At 42.5% G+C, this 21,715-nt stretch overlaps 1 protein-coding gene across 1 annotated transcript in view; it reads right to left on the minus strand.

The window, feature by feature from the left end:
- Window positions 1–20,902, minus strand: part of ZXDC (ZXD family zinc finger C) — a 63,116-nt gene extending 42,214 nt beyond the window's left edge. Inside the window, exons 1-4 of the mRNA XM_007950617.1 lie at window positions 19,960–20,902; window positions 16,919–17,071; window positions 16,742–16,820; window positions 7,399–7,529 (exon numbers count right to left, since the gene is read on the minus strand). Of these exons, the coding sequence (XP_007948808.1) occupies window positions 7,399–7,529; window positions 16,742–16,820; window positions 16,919–17,071; window positions 19,960–20,902 (1,306 nt within the window). The remainder of the gene's footprint in view (window positions 1–7,398; window positions 7,530–16,741; window positions 16,821–16,918; window positions 17,072–19,959) is intronic.
- Window positions 20,903–21,715: the final 813 nt, after the last annotated feature.

The raw sequence follows: 21,715 nt of genomic DNA on the forward strand, positions 1-21,715 counted from the left end.
TATGATTTCACTAACCTCTGTACAAATAATTTCAAATATAAGAATCAGTATAAAGCTAATTCCTATGAGGCAGAGGTCAAATATAACCCAGATTTCCATTCTCCAAGCTGCTACACCACTCCATCTCTTACTTCAGCCAGTCTCCCTTCCCTCAGCACTCATCCCTTCCATCTGGGTTCAGCAATTAGCTGCAAAGTCTCACAGAATTTATGAACTCTAGCCGGCCTATCTCTTAGGAGCTCTGGTGGCTTAGTGCCTAAGGCACTTGGCTGCTAACCAGAAGGCTGGCGGTTCAAACCCATCAGCCACTTCTCAGAAGGAAGGTTTGGCAACCTACTTCCGTAATGATACTGCCTCAGAAACCCAAGGAGGGTCGCTATGAGTTAAGCCCGACTCAAGGGCACATAACAACAACAACAACTTATAGGCAATTTATTTATTAAGGAGCAACCTGGATCAAGATTAGCAGGCTACAACTTAGGATCAGGAAGGATACAGGCAGTCTCCCAAATTCAGTGCAGGACAAGTTTCTCAGCTCCTCTTAATCCTGCAGGCCTCCTCTTGGCCCTGCTGTCTGTTTCCACTGGCTTTGTCACTGGACCCCTCCCGGGCCTCTCAGTCTTCAGTGTTACAGCCCTTGCTGTAGGTGTTACAGTTCTTTTAGGAGATTCTTTGCCTCTTTCTCTCTCTCTCTCTCTACTTCTCTCTTCTTTCTTCCTTCTGCTGTTTCTGTCTAAAAAGACCTGTGGGATTGGCTACTTATATACACAAGTCCTTGTCAATTTCAAGGCATAGTCCCCTCCCAATGGAGGATCACAAACTGACCAATCCCCTCTTTGTAAGCCAGAAACACTTCATTTGCTTAGTAGGCTATAGGCACCACATTTGTATAGTCTCTTGACCAATCCCTGCAAGATACATACCAATCACAGGGCAGGCTGCAACCCAGGGTTAGGCAAAAATTATCAAACCATCTTTCTTTACAGGTATCAGGAAATGTCAATCAATCTAGACAAAAGTAACAAGCCCTCTGAAATAGAAAGCTAGGGCTAAAGTAACTCCTTAGAACTCAGGGGTGAAAATCTCTCAAGCTGTTTTTCTAAAGACCTAAGGCCCAAAGCTACATATTGGAACTCATTTCACTACAACCCCATGTACCCATCACCCAGACTCGAGAATTATCAACAAAATTCACACCCTTTCTTGATGAAAACCCTGAAGATTGGAATAGAAAGAAAATTCCCCAATATGATTTAGGACACATATGAAAAGCCAATATGCAACATTATACTTAATAGAGAAAGACTGAGAACTTTCCCCTTGAATTCTGGAAAAAAACAAGAGCACCTGCCACTTCCTTTTGATATTGTATTACAGGTTTTACCCAGAGCAGTAAGACAAGACCATGAGATAAAAGGTATCAAGACTGGAAAAGAAGTCGTAAAATTATCTCTATTCACAGATGATATGATCCTTTATACAGAAAATTTCAGCATCCACAAGAAGATTTCTAAAGCTAACAGAGGAATTTAGCAAAGTTGTCAGGTACTACATCAACAAACAAAAATGAGTTAGGTTTATATGCACCAGCAATGAGAAACTTGACAGAGAAATTAGGAAAACAATTCCATTTACAATATATAGCATCTAAAAGAACAAAATTTTTATGAATAAATCTAACGAGGGACCATCTATGGACATGAAGGACTTATACAATGAAAATTATATAACACCGCTACAAGAGTTTAAAGAGGACTTAAATAAATGCAAAGATGTTCCACACTCTTGGGCTGGAAGACTTAATATTGTTAAGACATCAGTACTACCCAAAGTGATCCAGATTCAATGCAATCTCAATCAAAATTCCAAAAGCCTTCTTTACAGAATTGAAAAAACAATACTCAACTTTATATGTGGAATGGCAAGCGGCCCCAAATAGCTAAAGCAACATTGAAAGAAAACAACAAAGTAGGAGGACTCATACTTCCAAGTTTCAAAACACGTATTACTGCTACAGTAATCAAAACAGCCTAGTACTGGTATAACAATAGACACAGAGACTAATGAGAATTGAGGGTCTAGAAATAAACCCACACATCCACGGTCAACTGATTTTTGACAAGGATGCTAAGTCCATTCAATGGCAAAAGGGAGTCTCTTCAAAAAACAGGATTGGGAAAATTGGATTTCCCCATGCAGAAAAGTAAAATAGGATCCATGCCTCACACCATATATAAAAACAAATTCAAAATGGATTAAGGACATAAATGTACAAACTAAAATCATAAAATTCTTGGAAGAAATTGCAGAGGCAACACTTTGGGGCTTAGCTTTTAACAATGAATTATCTAATATAACAAACATGCAAACAGCAAAAGACAAAATAAATGGGACCTTACAAAAATTAAAAACTTTTTGTTCATCAAAAGACTTTACCATAAAAGAGAAAAGGCAAGCTACCAACTGTGACAGTATCTTTGGAAACCATCTATTTGGTAATAATCTGTAACGCAGTGAATTACTTGGTATGGCTCTTCCAGCCATAGTCTTTCTAACTCCCACCAAATAACTGGAAGGGACTACATAAATGGGAAGTGCTGTGGCACACTAAGGGGACTTGATAAGTTACTGCAAAAAAGGACACGGAGGAGGCATCCTCCTCTGACCTCCTCCAGCCTCACAAGGGGGAAACAGAATCACCATCAGCAGCCCAAGGCAATTCCTATGCAGCCAAACATACCAGCACCCTCCAGCCTTTTTACCAATTTTGATACCAATAATCCTTCCCACGGCACTCACTACTTCTCTACTGGGTTTGATATTTGTTGCAATGGCCACACAGACAATACTCATAATTATGGGGTTTATCAGGAAGTAACAGGTTCCAATTCAGGTTCAGGAACACTAAGGATAAAATTCTTCAATCAGGACAGCCTCATCCTGGCCATGCCTCTCTTTGGCTCTTGGCCTCTTAGCCCAGCCTCTGCCTTGCTCTGGCAAGTGTTGCAAGGCTGCTCTAACTCGTGCCAGTCTCTCAGTTCCACTGTCGCCATCATCCCCATTTTCTGAAGTTAGAGGAGGTCAGGTGCCAGCCCCATGATATTTTTACAATGGTGATAAAAAAAACTGCACTGATTACAGGAAAAGTTTCAGAGCCAATTATTGTAGTTGATGTCAATAAATTAATTGTACATCTATCAAAAGTTTACTTGGCAAAAGTTGTATGATATATTAATTTATAACAATAACAAAGAAGAAAGAGTAGCTGTTGAGACTGATTATGTACAACTAGAAAACCTCATGGGATTTAACTCCTTGGTATGCAGGTTTAGGGTCATGGTTTCATGGGACATCCCAGTTAACCGGCCTGATAACATCTTTAGTACCTCTGTTCTACCTTCTACTTCTATATGTAGTACCTGGTGTCTTAAAAGCTTATGAGAATCAGAACAGGATGAGGACATGGAATATGTGGCTAATATCCTCCATAACAAATGCCTCCTATGTCATAAGACCAGAAGAACTGGATGGTGCCAGGCTGCAATTACTGAAATTTTGATCAAAGATTCCATAGAAGAATCTTGATCAAAAAGGGCAAAAACAGAACAAAATTTCAAATTCTCATGGACTCTAGACTTCCTAGAACCATGAAGGTTTGATAAACCCCTTAAACTACTGCCCTGAGATAATCTTCAAACCTTAAACCAAAAATATCCCCTGAAGTCTTCTTAAAACCAATAAATAGTTTATCTTAACTAGTAAAAAAATGTCTGCCATAAGCATTATGCTTTTTTTTAAGAACTATCTAAGCCACTCCTCAGAAGGAAGATTGGGCAATCTACTTCTGTAGTGATACCACCTCGGAAACTTAAGGAGGGGTCACTATGAGTCGGATCCAACTCAACAGCAGTGAGTTTGGTTTTTGGTGGAAGTGGAATCAACAGCAACTCAAAAGACAGGCACCTTAGGAGGCAGTAAGTTGATTTAATGGGGGAGGAATAACTAAGAGAGTGAAAATGGTTGCATAACTCAAAGTATATAATCAATGTCACTGAATTATACAGGTAAAAATGGTTGAATTGGTATATATTTTGCTGCAGATATTCTCAACAATAAAATAAACTCAAAATAAAATAATAGCAATAAAAGAATTATCAACAGCCAATCTGAAAAAGGGTTTGAGATTTCTCTACCCCCAACATAAGGCTCTTATTTCTCCCACCTCACTAAATAAAGAAGCTCTCAACCAACCACCTGAGGAGTCATCCCTTTCCTCTCCCATTATCATCAACCTCTCTACCAGCTTCTCAACATTGAGACTTGCTGGAAGTTCTCAAGAATGTAAAGTTACCAAAAAATTAAAACAAAGCCATCCACTGCAGCCAGCTACCATTCTTTCCTGCTTCCCCTCCATCATCTCTAGAAGATACCAGCAAAAAGGTTCCTGGTCCACCTTCAATTCATCTCTGGTGCTCTACAGCACAGACCCCGTCTTAGCTACTACACTGAACTAGACACTACTAATCCTGTCAGGGGAGGCCAAGGGACATTTTTCAATCTCAATCCTGACTCATCTCAGCACTGAAAGCTGACTTCTCTGTCCTTTTTCAAACATGCTCTCTCTTGGTTTCAACATCACCACTGTCAACAGTTCTTTCAGCTCCTCCTTAGCCTCTTTCCTGGGATCCTCTTCTATTTTCCCCCCTGAATCTGTGTCATTCTCCAGGGTTCTTTCCTAGACTCTCTTTTTATATTTAATAGTAACAACAATGGTAACTGACATTATTGATATTTATTATTATGTGCTTTGAACTTATTACTGAGCCCTCATAACCCTATAATGTTTTATTACCACTTTGCATGAGAAAAAGAGGCACAAAGAGCTTAAGCTCCCTGTTCAAGTTCACAGAACTAGTAACTGACAGTCTCTACATTTGACCCAAGGCAATGTGACTCCAGAATTCAAGGTTTTAATCACTGTACTATGCTGTCTCTCAACTGACATACTTCCTGGAGAACTTAACTCACTTCCATAGTTTAAAAGATTTCTCAGGTACTGCTTGCTTCACTTTCAGCCCCATCAATTCACCAGGACCCCTAAGCAGAATGTCCCACTGCTGTCTGAGCATCTGAACTAGGAAGGTCTGTGGGTATCTAAAATGCAACATGTCTAATACCTGAAACACCTCATCATCTAAACCAGCCCATTTATGTTTCCCATCTCACCTAACATACTGACCTCAACAGCTCCTTCCCCCTCAAGCCCCACCTGGATCCAAATCAATCACACCAAGTACTGGGACTTCTAACTCCCAGCTACCTCTTTCATCTACCCACTTCTCTCCTCCCTCGTTGCCAAAAAAAAAAAAAACCCAGGCCAGGGCATCATCCTGTCTCACCAATAGTCCTGTCTGTTCATCTGTCTTAAAACCAGCCTGAAGTGACACTCATATATGATCATACCACTTTCTTAAGTATTCAGCTTTCTATCTTGTACCTCTTGGGGCCTCTCACACACTTGTCTTTCTGCCTGCAGTACCCAGACTCGTGTGCTAGGCTAACTCTTCCTCATTCTTTGGCCAAATTCTTTGGTCATTCCCATCCCCCTAAGAACAGTATAGTTGACAATCTGTCTTGGAAGAATAGCCACAATAATCCTCAGAAGGGAAAATGGCTAGACTTCAACTCACATACTACAGTCGTATTGTCAGAAGGGACCAGTCCCTGAAAAAAGATACCATGTTTGGTAAAGTAGAGGGTCAGCAGAAGAAGTGAAGATCCTCAATGAGGTGGATTAATACAGTGGCAGCAACGATGGACTCAAGTATACCAAAGATTGTGAGGATGGGAGAGGGCAGGGCAGTGTTTTGTTCTATTGTACACAGGGCCACTGTGAGTCAGAGTTGACTCAACAGCACTTTACAACAGCAAGAACACCCTGAATGTTACCTGTTTACCTATCTGTACCCCTGACTGGGATATGATGAGAGGAGAAAACTGTGTCTTCTTAATGCCATTTGTATCATCTTCATTATATGCCTATTTTCCAGATAAGGAAACAGGCCCAGAGAAGAAGCTTGCCTGAGGTCACAACCTGGCTAATGGTGGAGCTAAGATTTGAGTTCCTGATCCCCTGACCAACTTAGCCTTATCTCACCAGTGAGCCTATATCCCTAGGGCAGGGTTGGCATCAACAATTCACATACCAAACAGATTTTGGGTCAATGAATTATGTCTTCCATACTTTAAAGGAAATATTTAAGAAGTCCACTTACCTTGACTGCTGTTCAACTGCAATGAGCAGCTAACTTTTATTGAGTCCCTACCATGTGTCAGATAAGGAGCTCTGGTAACATAGTGCCTAAGTCACTTGACTGCTAACCAGAAGGCTGGTAGTTCAAACCCACCAGCAACTCCTCAGAGCAATCTATTTCCATAGTGATACTGCCTCAGAAACCCAGGGAAGGGTTGCTATGAGTCGGGTCTGACTCGACGGTACATAACAACAACAACGCGTCAGTTGTCAAAATAGGCATTTTCCGTATGTTATTTCATGTAATCCTCACAACCACCAAATAAGACAGGTAACCTAAAGCCACAAATCTAGTGAATGGTAGGGCTAGGACTCAAAGCGTGAGTTGCTCATGGCAACCCTATAGGAGAGGGTAGAACTGCCCCACAGGGTTTCTTAGGGAAGTAGACCCAAGCCAAGGTATTTTTAGTAGCCTCATATGCATGTGAAAGCAGGACAATGAACAAGAAAGACAAAAATTAATGTATCTGAAATAAAGAATATGTATTTAAATTGTAGTGTGGGACAAGAATACAGAATATACTGTGAACTGCCAGAAGAACGAACAAATCTGTCTTGAAAGAATGCACATTAGAAGTGGGAATGGCCTGACTTTGTTTCTCATACTTTAGTCATGTTATCAGATGGCACCAGGCCCTAGAGAAGAAGATCATGCTTGGTAGAGTGTCACCAAAAAAGAGGAAGACCCTCAATGATAAACTGACACAGTGGCTACAATGATGGGCTCCACTATAGCAATGGTTGTCAGGATGTTGCAGGACCAGGCAGTGTTTCATTCTGCTATGTACGGGGTTGCTATGAGTCAGAACCGACTCAAACAGAGAATTAGATCACCAGGTCTTTTCCCCTGCAGAATCACCAAGGGATTCCAACTGTCAACCTTCTGGTTAGCAGGCAAGTGCTTAACCACTGTGACAAGAGGGCTCCTTCTAATATACTGCTTCCAAAAATAGAACAATTAATGAGTCAATTAAACATAATGTTTACAACTTAAACTCATTTTGTGTTTAAGCCACTGAAACGTAAATGTAAGTAATTTAAACTTACACATGTCTAAAGCACAAAGTAATGTTTTAAAAATCTACCTTCTACAGGACACGCGAATGGCTTTGTGCCTAGGTGGGTTATGCTGTGGCCTTTCAAATGCTCTGCTCTTGTGAACGATTTCCCACAGCCTTCCACAGGGCAGGTAAACCTCCGGTCATCATCATGTTTCCTGCCCAACAAAAAAAACAAAAAACAAAAAAAAACCAACAGTGATTACTCATACAACTCAAAAACATAAGGTCTCTGAGAAATTTTTTTGTCTAAAATTGTCAAAGAAGAACATAATGCACATTTCACTTTGATTTTAAGGGTGTTTTTTTTCCCCTGTGAAACCAACTATTAACCGTAAAAATTTCTAAATTTAAAAAAATTTCTAATTTAAAAAATTAGGATTTTCAAATCCTACCAATGACTTGTTTCACTCAAAGTTGCTAATCTTTTCTTTCCTGTTCAAAGCCAGGCTTACATAATTTAAACTTCAAAAGGTATCATGGCTGCAAGTAGGGGGAGGGCCAGACACCACCTCCTGACCTGGTATCAGATGATCTCAGTAAAATGGGGAGGGCAGTGTTCAATCAATCATGCTAAGATTAGCCAACAGCTGATCTATTCTCCCTCTTCTTCCCTTTTTAAGCCTCACTGAAACCAGCCTACTTTGAGTCGTTCGTTTTTTTAGAATCAGAATGGGTCTCCCTGTATGCATATTGAATAACTGCTCCAAATATATCTTATGTTTCAATTTGAGTTTTACTTTTACTAAAATGTTACAAAATACACAAAACTACATACAAGCCTACACATTTAAAAAACATCAGTACATTTCAAAAAAAGTCTTAATTCTGTCTCTAATCTATGTGAGATCTCTGGTAGCATAGTGGCTAAGACACTTGCCTGCTAACCAGACGGCTGGCGGTTCAAACCCACCAGCCACTCCTCGGAAGGAAGGTTGGGCAATCCTACTTCCGTAGTGATACTGCCTCGGAAACCCAAGGAGGGGTCGCTATGAGTCGGGGCCGACTCGACGGCACATAACAACAACAACAACAACCCCATAATTAGAAATTCTACTTTAATGACTAAATTGACCCCAGAGTCAGACACTGAACATTAGTGGTACTGCAATCTAGGAACAGCTGGGTCCCAAATGTACTGATGAGGTTGCTTCCACTGTTCAAAAATCCAGCTTTCCCTGCTATAGAGTTCAATGGGTATTACACACACAGTGGACTACAAGGGCTACAAGTCTTAACAGACCCTCTAAAGCCAACATGCAGAAACTGTCTTTTTTTAAGTAACATTTTTATATTAATCCCTCAACCCCAAGTGTGTAAACCTGGACAAAGCACTCAGCATCTCTGAGTCTCATCATAAAACAGGGAGAATGAGAACACTAGCCTCAAAGTGGTAAAGATTCAATGAGATATACAAATAAAGTGCTTAGCCTTCTCTAGACACAAGCCTAGTTCACATTTGAAGTGTCTGTTCAACATTAGGAGAGTCTATTTTACCATATTTAGTTTTAAAAAACACAAAATTATATACAAAGTATACAAAAAAAAAAGCAAAAGTATACACAGAAAAAAATTACCTTTAGGTGATGAGATTCTCAGTGATTTTCTTTTTAAAGTTTTTTAAATTTTCCAAATTGTCTACATTGAGCTCCTAGTTTATTACTTAAAATTACAGAACTCTTCACTAAAGAGGACATTCAAGTAGTCAACAAACACATGAAAAGATGCTCACAATCCTTAGCCATGAAAAAACCAAACCTGTTGCCATCGATTCTCACTTACTGCCACTCTAACAAGGCAGTTGTTACATAGGGTTTCCAAAGCTGCAATCTTTACAGAAGCACACTGCTACGTCTTTCTCCCACAGAGGAGCTGGTGGGTTCAAACTGCCAACCTTTTGGTTAGCAGCTAAGCGCTTAACCACTGTGCCACCAGGGCTCCTCCCTATTTGCCATTAGACAGCAATCCCACTTCTAAGTATATACCCTAGAGTTCTAACAGCAGTGACACAAACAGACATATGCATACCTATGCATTCACTGCAACATTATTCACAATAGCAAAAAGATGGAAACAACATAAATGCCCATCAATTGATAAACAAAAACATGGTACATAAATACAATGGAATACTACCACAGACTAAAAGATTAATGAGTACTTGAAACATCATAAAACGTGGATTAATCTGGAGGACATTATGGTGAGTGAAATAAGACAATCACAAAAGGACAAATGATCACACTTTTTTAAGAACAGATACATATACAGAGACCAATGCTCATTAATGGTTACCAGAGATATTTCAGGGGGCGGGGCACGTGAGTGCTTTCAATACAGCAGACACTATCAGTTTTGCTGATGGAAAAGACAGCATTAAATATGGGTGAAGTAGACACAGTTTGACCAAGGTAAATGAGGTCACTACAAGGAGCACAAAGAAAAAAAACAATGTCTTTGGTAAAGGATATGGTAAATATAATTTGGAAACATCACCACAACCACCAAACAAATGGGTGTGGTTACACAAGTATGTATACTGAGTATGAATAAGTGGATATACGTTCACTGCATAAGTGTATGCACAGAAAGAAGTCTCTGTAGGCACATGCAGGTATGTGTGTACATGCACATATATCCATATACATAATAAACCACATAGGGGACAAAGGTACACATACTTTTTAGACATACCCAAACACCTTGTGAGATTGGTTTTCAGGGTTTGAAGACTCAGTACCATAGTCTTGTGGGACAACTCAGTTAATTAGCATAATATAGTCCATAAAGTGTACAGTATACATCCCAAAGTGGTGAGTAGTTTCTGGGATCTTAAAAAGCTTAGAAGCAATCATCTAAGATATAACTATCACTCTCTATTTGCCTGGAACAAAACAAAACAAACAAACAAAAAAAAAAACCCAGAGAAGAAAGTAATCTACACAGCTGTCTTGGCTGGGTTCTAGAGGAGCAAAATATGTATTCTCTCACATATATGTGGGGAGCACTGGTAGCCTAAGACCTAAGGCACTTGACTGCTAACCAGAAGACTGGTGGTTCAAAGCCACCAGCCACTCCTCAGAAGGCAGGTTGGGCAATCTACTTCCGCAATGATACTGCCTTGGAAAACCAAGGAGGGGTCGCTATGAGTCGGGTCCGACTCCATTGCACATAACGACAACAACAACACATACATATGAAAGAGGGGGGAAGAAGAAAGAGAGGAGGAGGGTAGAAATGAAGAGGGGGGAGGAGAAGAGAAAGAAATTTATCTCAAGGAAATGGTTCATTTAGTTTTAAGGGCTGGCAAGTCCCAAGTCTGTGGATCAATCATCAAGCTGGAGCCTTCTTCTGACTCATGCAACTGCTGGGGATAATGAACTCAAGATTGGCAGGCAATATAGCAGGCTGCTGGCTTCAGAGGCTGAGGAATCCAAGACTGGCAGGTAAAATTGCAGACTGTTGGCTCACAGCTACAAAGGCAATCCCAAGATCAGGAGGCAACACAGAAGGTCTTTGGAACTAGAGATGATCAGCCAAATGCAGGATCCAAAATGAGCAAAAAGTCAGAACCCTTTCCCAAAGCTTTCCATATGTACTAGAAGTAGGCCATACTCTAAATGAAACACCCTTTCAACTGACTGACTGCTCACAGTAGATATCATGGAAGTGACTACATTATATCAGAATTTATATGGGGAATAACAACATCATAACTGCTAAGCCGCTTAGAATCAGAGACCAGCCAAGTTGACACAAAACCTTAATTACCACAATAACTAACAGTCTACATGAACCTCATCTACCCTGAGACCCTAACAACTAGATGGTGTCTGGCTACCAACAACTGTTCACATCAGGGCCACATTAGATGGATCCTTACAGAACAGAAGAAAAATGTGGAACAGAAAAATTCTTAGTAAGCCTAGATTTACTGACAAACACTACTGCCCTGATATACTTTAAACCAAAATTATCCCTCAAGGTCACCTGTTAGCTAACTAACAGGTTGGATCATAAAATAAAGAACATCACCTGTGAGAACTGACCTTCTTTAAAAACAAACAAAAAGCACAACTATGTTGCTGTTAGGTATCATCAAGTCAGTCTGACTCATAGCAAGCCTATGTACAACAAAATGAAACACAGCCCAGTCCTGTACCATCCTCACAATCATTGCTATTATTTGAGCCCACTGTTCCAGCCCATGTACCAATCTATCTCATTAAGGATCTTCTTCTTTTTTCTTCACTGACCCTCTACTTTACCAAGCATGTGTTCTTCTCCAGGACTGGTCCTTCTTTATAACAAGCCCAAACTACAAGAGATGAAGTCTTGCTATCCTCGCTTTTTACCACCACACATCTGTCAGTTTATGGTACAGTGGTGGCTAACACACTGCTGTGATGCTGGAAGCTATGCTACCAGTATTTCAAATACCAACAGGGTCACCCAGGGTGGACAGATGTCAGCAGAACTTCCAGACTAAACAAAGTAGGAAGGACCTGGTGATCTACTTATAAGAAAACCACCTAGTGAAAACCTTATGAATAGCAAGGAAACTGTTGTTGTTAAGTGCCATCGAGTCATCGCCGACTCATAGCGATCCTATGCACAGCAGAATGAAACACCGCTTGGTCCTGAGCCAGCTTCACGATTCTTGCTACACTTGAGCCCATCGCCGCTGCCGTGTCAATCCACCTCGTTGAGGGCCTATCCCTCATTTGTCGATCCTCCACCTTACCAACATAACATCCTTTTCCAGGGAATGGTCCCTTCTGACAACATGACCAAAATATGTGAGACAAAGTCTGGCCATTCTCGCCTCCAAGTATCATTCTGGCTGCACTTTCTCCAGGACAGACCTGTTAGTTCTTTTAGCAGTCCATGGTACTTTCAGCATTTTTCGCCAACACCACAGCTGAAAAGCATCAACTCTTCTTCAGTCTTCTTTATTCATTGTCCAGCTTTCACATGCATATGAGGTGATTGAAAATACCATGGCTTGTGTCAGGCGCACTTTAGTCCTCAGGGGACATCTTTGCTCTTCAGCACTTGAAAGAGGTCCTTTGCAGCTGATTTGCCCAGCGCTATATGTCGTCTGATGTCCTGACTGCTGCTTCCATTGGCGTCGACTGTAGAACCAAGCAATGTGAAGTCTTTGACAACCTCAATCTTTTCTCCATTTATGGTGATGCTGCTTATAGGTCCAGCTGTGAGGAATTTTGTTTTCTTTATATTAAGGTGTAATCCATACTGCTGACTGTATACTTCAATCTTCATCAGCAAGTACTTCAAGTCATCCTCACTCTCAGCAAGCAAAGTTGTATCATCTGCGTATTGCAGGTTGTTAATGATTCTTCCTCCAATCCTGATGCCACATTCTACTTCATGTAGTCCAGCTTCTCAGATTAGTTCCTCAGCATACAGACTAAGTATAGTGAAATGATACAACCCTGATGTACTCCCTTCTTGATTTTAAACCATGCAGTGTTCATTATTTCTGTTTGAACAACAGCCTCCTGGTCTACATACAGGTTCCTCATGAGTACAATGAAGTGTTCTGGAATTCCCATTCTTCTCAATGTTATCCACAATTGTTATGATCCACACACTCAAATGCTTTTGCATAGTCAATAAAATACAAGTAAACATCTTTCTGATATTCTTTACTTTGAGCCAAGATCCATCTGACATCAGCAATGATATCCCTCATTTCATGTCCTCTTCTGAATCCAGCCTGCACCTCTCTGTAAGTTCTCTGTCAATATACTGCTACAATCATTTTTTAATTATCTTCAGTAAGATTTTACTTGTACGTGATATTAATGGAATCATTTGATACTTTCCACATTCTGTGGGATCACCTTTCTTTGGAATGGGTACAAATATGGATCTCTTCTAGTCAGTTGGCCAGGTAGCTGTCTTCCAAATCTCTTGGCATAACCTAGTGAGAGCCTCCAGTGGGGCATCCATATGTTGAACCATCTCAATGGGTATTCCATCAATTCCCAGAGCCTTGTTCCTCGCCAATTCCCTCAGCGCAGCTTCAACCCCTTCCCTCAATATCATTGGTTCTTGAACATATGACACCTCCTGAAATGGATGAAGATCGACCAGTTCTTTTTGGTACAGTGACTCTATGTAGCAAGGAAACTAGAATACTGGAAATGGTAAACCAAAACAGAGTGAATGAAAATAATGACACACTATGAAAAACGTACCTAGTATCACTGAAAAATCTGTGTCGTCGTTGTTAGGTACAGCTGAGTTGGGTCCGAATCAGTGACCCTGTGTACAGCAGAATACTGGCCAATTCTGCACTATCCTCACAATATTTGCTATGCTTGAGCCCTTTGTCACAACCACTATGCCAATCCATCTCATGGAGTGTCTTCCTCTCTTTTGCAGATACTCTACCAAGAATGATATTCTTCTCCAGGGACTGGATGCTTCTGACAACATGACCAAACTATGTAAGACAAAGTCTGGCAATTCTCACTTCTAAGAAGCATTACAACTATACTACTTCCAAGACAAGTATGTTCATTCTTCTGGCAATCCACAGTATTTTCAGCATTCTTCACAACACCACAATTCAAATGCATTGGTTCTTCTTTGGTCTTCATTATTTATTGTTCCACTTTCACATGCACATGAGGCAACTGAAAATACCATGGTTTGAGTCAGGCTCATCTTAGCCTTCAAAGTGGCATCTTTGCTCCGTAATACTTTAAAATGGTCATTAGCAGATTTGCTTAGTGCCAACACATCATCTGATTTCCTGACTGCTGCTTCCAAGGGCACTGATTGTAACTAATTGATCCAAGTAAAAAGAAATCCTTGACAACATTAATCTTTTCTCCATTTATTGTGATGTAGCTTACTGGTCCAGTTCTAAGGATTTTTGTTTTATGGTGCGGTGCAATCCACACTGAAGGCTGTAGTGTGTGACCTTCATAAGCAAGTGCTTCAAGTCATCTTCACTTTCAGCAAGCAAGGTTGTGTCTTCTGCATAATGCAGGTTGTTAATGAGTCTTCTCCCAATCCTGATGCCATGTTGTTTTTCATATAGTGCAGATCTCAGATTATTTATTCAGCACACAGATTGAATAAGTATGGTGAAAGGATACAACCCTGGTACACAACTTTCCTGATTTTAAACCATTCAGTATTCCCTCGTTCTGTTCAAATGACAGCCTCTTGGTCTATGTCCAGGTTCCTCATGAGCACAATTAAGTGTTCTGGAACTCTCTTTCTTCCCAATGTTATCCATAATCTGTTAAGATCCACATAGTCAAATGTCTCTGCACAGTGAATAAAACACAGGTATGCATTTTTCTGGTCATCCTTTGCTTTCAGCCAACATCTATCCAGCATCAGCAATGGTATCACTCATTCCACACCATCTTCTGACTCTGTCTTGAATTTCTGGCAGCTCCCTGTAAATATCCTGCTATAACTGGAGCCTTGTTTTTTGCCTCTTCTTTCAGTGCAGCTTAGACTTGTTCCTTCAATACCACAGGTTCTTGATCATATGCTACCTCCTGAAATGACTGAACGTTGACCAATTCTTTTTGGTATAGAGACTCTGCATTCCTTCTTCTGATGCTTCCCGTATCATTATTTTGCCCTTAAAATCCTTCAATATTATAATTTAAGTGCTTGAATTTTTCTTAAGTTCTTTCAGCTTTAGAAATGCTGGGCATGTTCTTCCCTTTTGGTTTTCTAAGGCCGGGTCTCTGCACATTGTATTACAATCCTTTACTTCGCCTTCTCGAGCTGCCTTTTAAAATCTTGTGTTCAGTTTTTCTATTTCAATTCTTCCATTACCTTTAGCCACTCTCTGTTCAAGACCAAGTTTCAGTCTTTTCTGATATCCATTTTCTTCATTTCCTGTCTTTTTAAATACCTTTTGCTTCCTTCACGTATGATGTTCTTAATGTCATCCCACAACTTGTCTAGTCTTCTGTCATAACTGTTCAATGCATCAAATATTTTCTTAAGATGATCTCTAAACCCAGGTGGGACATAATCAAGGTCATATTTGGCTATCATAGACTTGTTTAAATTTTCTTTGGGTTCAACTTACATTGCCATCAGTTGCACAGAAGCAATTGATGCTCATTTCCACAGTCAACTCCTGGCCTCGTTCTGATTGCTGATATTGAGCTTCTCCATTGCCCCTTTCCAAAGAGGCAGTTGATTTGATACCTGTGTATTCTAGCTGGTGAATTTGACATGTCTAGTCACTGCTTACATTGCTGAAAAAGGTATTTAAAATGAGTAAGTCACTGGTCTTGCAAAATTCTATCACGCAGTCTCCAGTGTCATCTTTACCACCACGGTCACATTTTCCAACTTCCAGTACTGCTTCTTTGTTTCCAACTTTTGCATTCCAATCACCAGTAATTATCAATACGTTTTGATTGTTAAGTTTGGTCAATTTCAGACTACAGAAGTTGGTAAAAGTCTTCAATTTTTCAATTTCTTCATCTTTGGTTTTAGTGGTTGGTGTGTAAATTTCAATAGTAGTATTAACTGGTCTTTCTTGTGGGCGTATGAATATTATCCTATCACCAACAGCATTATACTTCAGCATTATACTTCCTGAAATGTTCTTTTTGACATTGTCTGATATAATGAGGGAGCTCTGGTGGCATAGTGCGTAAGGCATTTGACTGCTAACCAGAAGGCCGGCGGTTCAAACCCATCAGCCACTCCTTAGAAGGAAGACTGGGCTATCTACTTTCATAGATATTGCCTCGGAAACCCAAGAAGGGGTCACTATACGTGTAGGAAGATGAGCCTTTCAGGTTGGAAGGCACTCAAAATGACTGGGCAAGAGTTGCCTTCTCAAAGTAGAGCTGATCTTAATGACATGGATGAAGTAAAGCTTTCTGGACTTTCACTTGCTTATGTGGCACAACTCAAAATGGAAAGAAGCAGCTGCAAACATCCATTAATAATTGGAACATGGAATGCACGAGTATGAATCCAGGAAAACTAGAAGTTGTCAAAAATGAAATGGAATGCATAAAGAGCTGAAATGGACTGTTATTGGTCATTCTGAATATGACAATCATATGGTCTACTATACTAAGAATGACAAATTGAAGAGGAATGGCGTCACATTCATTGTCAAAAAGAACATTTCAAATCTATCCCGAAGTATAATGCTATCAGTGATAATATCCATATACCTACAAGGAATAATCTGTGTAGAAACTGTTAAATGTGAAATTAATTTGCTGTATAAACTCTCACCTTAAACACAATGAAGTAATAAAAACTACAGATCCATAGTAATTTGGATCTGACAAATGATTCACTGTCAAACTATTAATATATACCAAAATGTGAAGATTACCTTTTGTGCCTTAGGAGTTTAGACATGCTGGTGAAGGTCCAACCACAACTATCAGAGTCACAAACAAAAGGTCTTTCACCTTATAGAAGACAAAATGACAGTGTCATTATAAATATATCATCTACCACAAAGACAAATCTTGTGGCCAAATGCCATTGCATTCTTTAGTTCATTTACCTGTATGACTTCTCAGGTGAATTTTCAGCCTACAGGCTTTGTCATATTGTTTGCTGCATCCCGGAAAGGAGCAAGAAAAGAGTTCTTGTTCCCTGAAATGGGCTCGATTATGGGAAAAAAGAGCACTCACTGTAATAAATGTCTTCTCGCAGCCTGAACAAAGAAAAAACAAACTCTGCTCACTGATATGACAAAAATCATACAACACAGTTAATGCTAGTCACAACTCCAAGGCACTATTCAGTCTCAAGTATAATTCATTCAGATGTATTTCTAAAAGGATATGGTCATGAATGCTTGGCTTTGTAATACCCAAAGTAAGGGTGGTCAATGGCAGGCAAAAGGCATAACTGGGCCACCTCTGGACTTCCAGATGAGTCACTGATCAAAAGAAAAGTCCCCACCACAGCCATCTACTCGCAGGTTTTACAGTACAGGTCTTGTATACATCTTGTTTATCCCCCAGGAACTCAAATGTCAGTGCTACTCAAATGATACCCAAGAAAATCCAACAAGAGAAATTAAAAAACAAAGGAACAAGCAGTAGTCTGGTAAGGCTGAGCTTTGGGGGGCCACAAGCCATTGTAATACAGAGGATTTTATCACCCCTCAGGGATGTACTGTACACTTTAAACTTACAGATGTAAGCAGACATCCCTGGCAGCCACACACCCCCAACACACACAGTTATCTAGCTTCTTTCTCCTTTCGCTTAGAGTTCACTGGTTCTTCAAAGCAAGTTAAGAGTATCTTCATATGATTTTTTGCACCACCTCCATCTTCAGCCCCCCGGGCTGAGCCACCATCTAATGAGCCCACCTCACCAATTCCCATACTCCCCACAATGATGGTTCTCCTTTCACAGAAATGTTCAGTACTCAACTAGGGTGGAAATTATTAGATTGAAAGGTGTTTAACAGTTTTCCTTGTTGTAGCTCTTCTTGGAGCCTTTACATGCAACCACTGTGCCTGTGAATCACCAAGCAGATATATACTACACAGCACTGAACAAGACTATCAGACCAAGGAACCCTACTCCCCCCACCCCCCCAAAACAAAACCCCAACACACTGGATTGAAGTGGTCTGACTCATAGTGATTCTGCAGAACAGAAATGCCCCAATGGGTTTTCAAGGCTGTAAATCCTTATGGAAGCAAATCACCCCATCTTTTTCCATAGAGCTGTTGGCGGGTTCGAACCATCAACCTTTGAAGTAGCAGCTGAATGTCTTAACCACTGCTCTACTTAAACCCCAGCAACACTTAACTGAGAAATGCTGATCTCCCCTAAATGCCTTGAAATTGCGGTCTTTGGCCTCAATCTGCTCCCTGGCTGCGCAGGTTCCCTATTTTGGGCTTTGGTGTACTCCCTACTCCCTTACTCAGCCAAGTAAAACGAACCCTCTGGATGTGCCCTAGAAAAAGCCTCCCACCACCCATCATCCATAATTAGTAATCATGCCCTTTGATTCTACCTCTGTAATATCTTTCCTATCTGGAGATATTCCCACTGACACTACTTGGTTCGGTCCTCAATAAATTCATGTCTGGGCCATTTAATGATGCTTCACTGGTCTCCCTCCTGCTTCTGCCCATCTAGCACACTGAAGCTCCTTCCCACTGATCATCCATCCAACTCAAAAGCCTCAGGGGGACTCATGCTAGATCCCTATCCCAGTATCATACATAAAGTGCATTTTACTCGGGAAAGGGTAAGCCACCATCAGATTCCCGCAAGAATATGTGACTATGACTGAAAATGGTTTTGAATCCATGGCTAAAGCCATGTTCTCCACAAGGAAGGATGCATGTGACAGTCCACTGTCACTAGAAGAAAATATTAGAATCTAATATTTTTCATCTCATCCTTTTAAAATGTATTTGTGCATATTTTCTGATATATACATTAAGACAACAGTGCATAAATACAAACACGTAAGTAACACAAGAGCATGATAAGTTCATGCTTGAGTTTGTTTTAATAAATGGGGCACAGGAGCTCCCCCACCCTCTACTCAGCCCTCCAGCACCCTTCCAACTTCACTCCACTGCCCCCTTACCACAGCCCACATTCTATAAGCGGCTCCTCCAGGCTCTGCAGTTTCACTGGCCTGCCCTGCTCTCCATCATATTCCCAGAGGTCAAATCCTACCGTTTCCTGCTCCAAAAGCAGGCCTACTCTGTCTACAACCTTCCAGCCAGGAATCTTCTCTTCCTCCCCTGGAGGAACACTGTCCCTCTAGAAGCACCAAGGCCTACCTGCCCTGGTGTCTTACATGCCTGTGGCTGCAGAAAAAATACAAGAAGATGAAGAATCAGCACTGGTTTTATCCACACTGCTGGGACTCAGTTCCTTCATTTGTAAGATGAAAATATTTTTTAACCTCACAAAACTATGAACTTTAATGTGAATTAAAGTATAAACGGTATATGTAAATTTTCTACATTTTCTGCACAATTTCTATGTAAATGTAAAACTGCTCTACAAAATAAAGCTATTAAAAAAGTAGGAAAGGCACAAACCAGTACAGTGACACACTGTGACTACTCCTTCAGTGCACTCACTGTGCTTCAAGGCCTTGGACCTGGCCACAGTCATCTCTGCCCTGGCACAGTGTGCATTCTATAATTACTTGATTTTTACATAAGGAAAATAAGACTCACTCATAACTCAGTGGAACTTACTGTGCAGAGTTAACACTTTCATCAAATGAAAGCAGCTGAGAGCTCTGCTGCCTACACGTTTGGGTAGGAGAGCTGTCCCAACCTCACAGATACATGCCTTCACAATGAGGGATTAAGATTTCAAATGTAGTCACCTGGTAAAACACAGGACTACAAAGGGGCGCCTGCATTCCCGCCCTGCACACTTGGATGTGATGGCCCATCGACTTTAAACCCTGACAGAATCGAGAACTAGGAGGCGGACCAACACTGCACTCTCAGGGCCTAGCAGTCACTGCCAGGGGCAAGCCCCAGCTCCCCGCTAGCCCTGGGAGCCCACCCCATGGCCGCCCCCACCAGCATCGGTGAGCAGTTACCAGGAAAATCACACTTGTACGGTCTCTCGGGCTCGAAGTGGCTGCGCTGGTGGGAACTGAGCTTGGCATGCGTGGGGAAGCGTTCCGCGCACACCTCACATTTGAACAAGTTCTCTTGCTCGTGACCCTTCATGTGCGCCTTGAGGTTATAGATGGTAGTGAACTTCTTGCCGCAGGTGCCCACGGGGCAGTTGAAGGGCCGCAGCTTGTCGTGCGACTGCAGGTGCCGCTTGAGCTTGTAGGAGGTGGTGAAGGCCCAGCCGCAGCCGTCCAGTGGGCACTTGAAGGGTCGTCGGCCCTGGCTGCCTCCGTGCGTCAGTAGGTGTACTTTGAGCTGGTGCTTCCTAGCAAACGTCTGCGCGCACTGAGGCTCGGGGCAGCGGTAGCCAGAGGGACCCGCACTCCCGCGGTGGCCCTCGGCGACGCTGGCGGCGTCCTTGCCCGACTGCGGGGCAGGCGCGCCTGGAGGCTCTGGCGGGCTCCCGGGCGGTGGCGGTGACGCCAGAGTGAAGACCCCGTTGTCTAGGCGCACTAGCAGGTCCTGGCCGGCAACAGTGACGGCGCCCGCTAAGGCCGCGGCGGGGTTGTGGGCGGAGGCTGGGCCGCTGGGGCCCTGACCGGGGCGGTCTGCAGGACTTGCGCAGCGCCCGCCCCTAGTCCTCCCAGGGACCTCGGGGGCGCCGCGCGCCACTTCCAGCAGTACCACGAAGGAGCCGTCGCCGGCGGCGTCCTCCGGGGCCGGCGGGCTCAGCTCCGGGCCAGCCGAGGCCTGCTCGCGCCGCGGCCCAGACCCGCCATCTTCGGGGCCGCACAGCAGCAGCAGGCGGCGGCGCGCGGGGCCCGGGCTGAGCCGACGAAACCAGCCAGAGACAGAGCCGGAGCCAGGGCCGCCGTTTGGGCCTCCACGCGCGGCCCGGACGGCTGGCAATCCCCGAGTGTCCATCTTCTGGCCCTTCAAGCGGCGCCGGACACTGGAGCCTCGGCGGAAGCTCGAGGTTGCCCCGCCCAGGGCGTGCGCCAGATACCGTGCAGTCGGCGCCAAAGCCTGGTACGGAGGCCGAACCGGATCGGAGCGTGGCGCGTGCGCGTCAGCCCACGGGGCGGGGCGCGCTAGGTTTGTTGAGTCCGAGCTTCCCTTTGCTTCCTAGAAAGGAGGCTTGGCTAGTCCGGTTTATAGTAGTATCTGCCAGGATAGTGCAGATAAAAGGATCAGTATCTCGTAAGGGTATTAATATTTACACTCACATAAATGTTTTAGAGATGAGGAAACTGAGCCACAGAGAGCTTGAATGTTGTTGTTGTTGTTGTTGTTGTTATGTGCCGTGGAGTCATACCTGACTCATAGCGACCCCTCCTTGGGTTTCCGAGGCAGTATCACTACGGAAGTAGGATTGCCCAACCTTCCTTCCGAGGAGTGGCTGGTGGGTTTGATCCGCCAGCCATCTGGTTAGCAGGCAAGTATCTTAGCCACTATGCTACCAGAGAGCTTGAATAGCAGGACTTAAGTCACACAGCCACAAACTGTTAAGAGTTAAGATTAGAACACAGAGTTAGCTGATGTCCAGCAGCTGCAACCATCTCCAGGAAGCCCACTAAGTGCAAACCGACACACCTCACCTCCTGGCACCCAGGGCCTCCCCAGTCTCACCCGTTACTGCATTTCTAAGTAATTTCCCACTAAACTTCACATAACCTCACACTGCAACCAGCTGAATTACTCTGTTGAGTAATTCAGCCATTTCAGTTCATCTTGAAC

The sequence above is a fragment of the Orycteropus afer genome, unplaced genomic scaffold, assembly GCF_000298275.1.
Source record: "Orycteropus afer afer isolate SDZICR_OR568_19922 unplaced genomic scaffold, OryAfe1.0 scaffold00282, whole genome shotgun sequence".
NCBI classification, from domain to species: Eukaryota; Metazoa; Chordata; class Mammalia; order Tubulidentata; family Orycteropodidae; genus Orycteropus; species Orycteropus afer.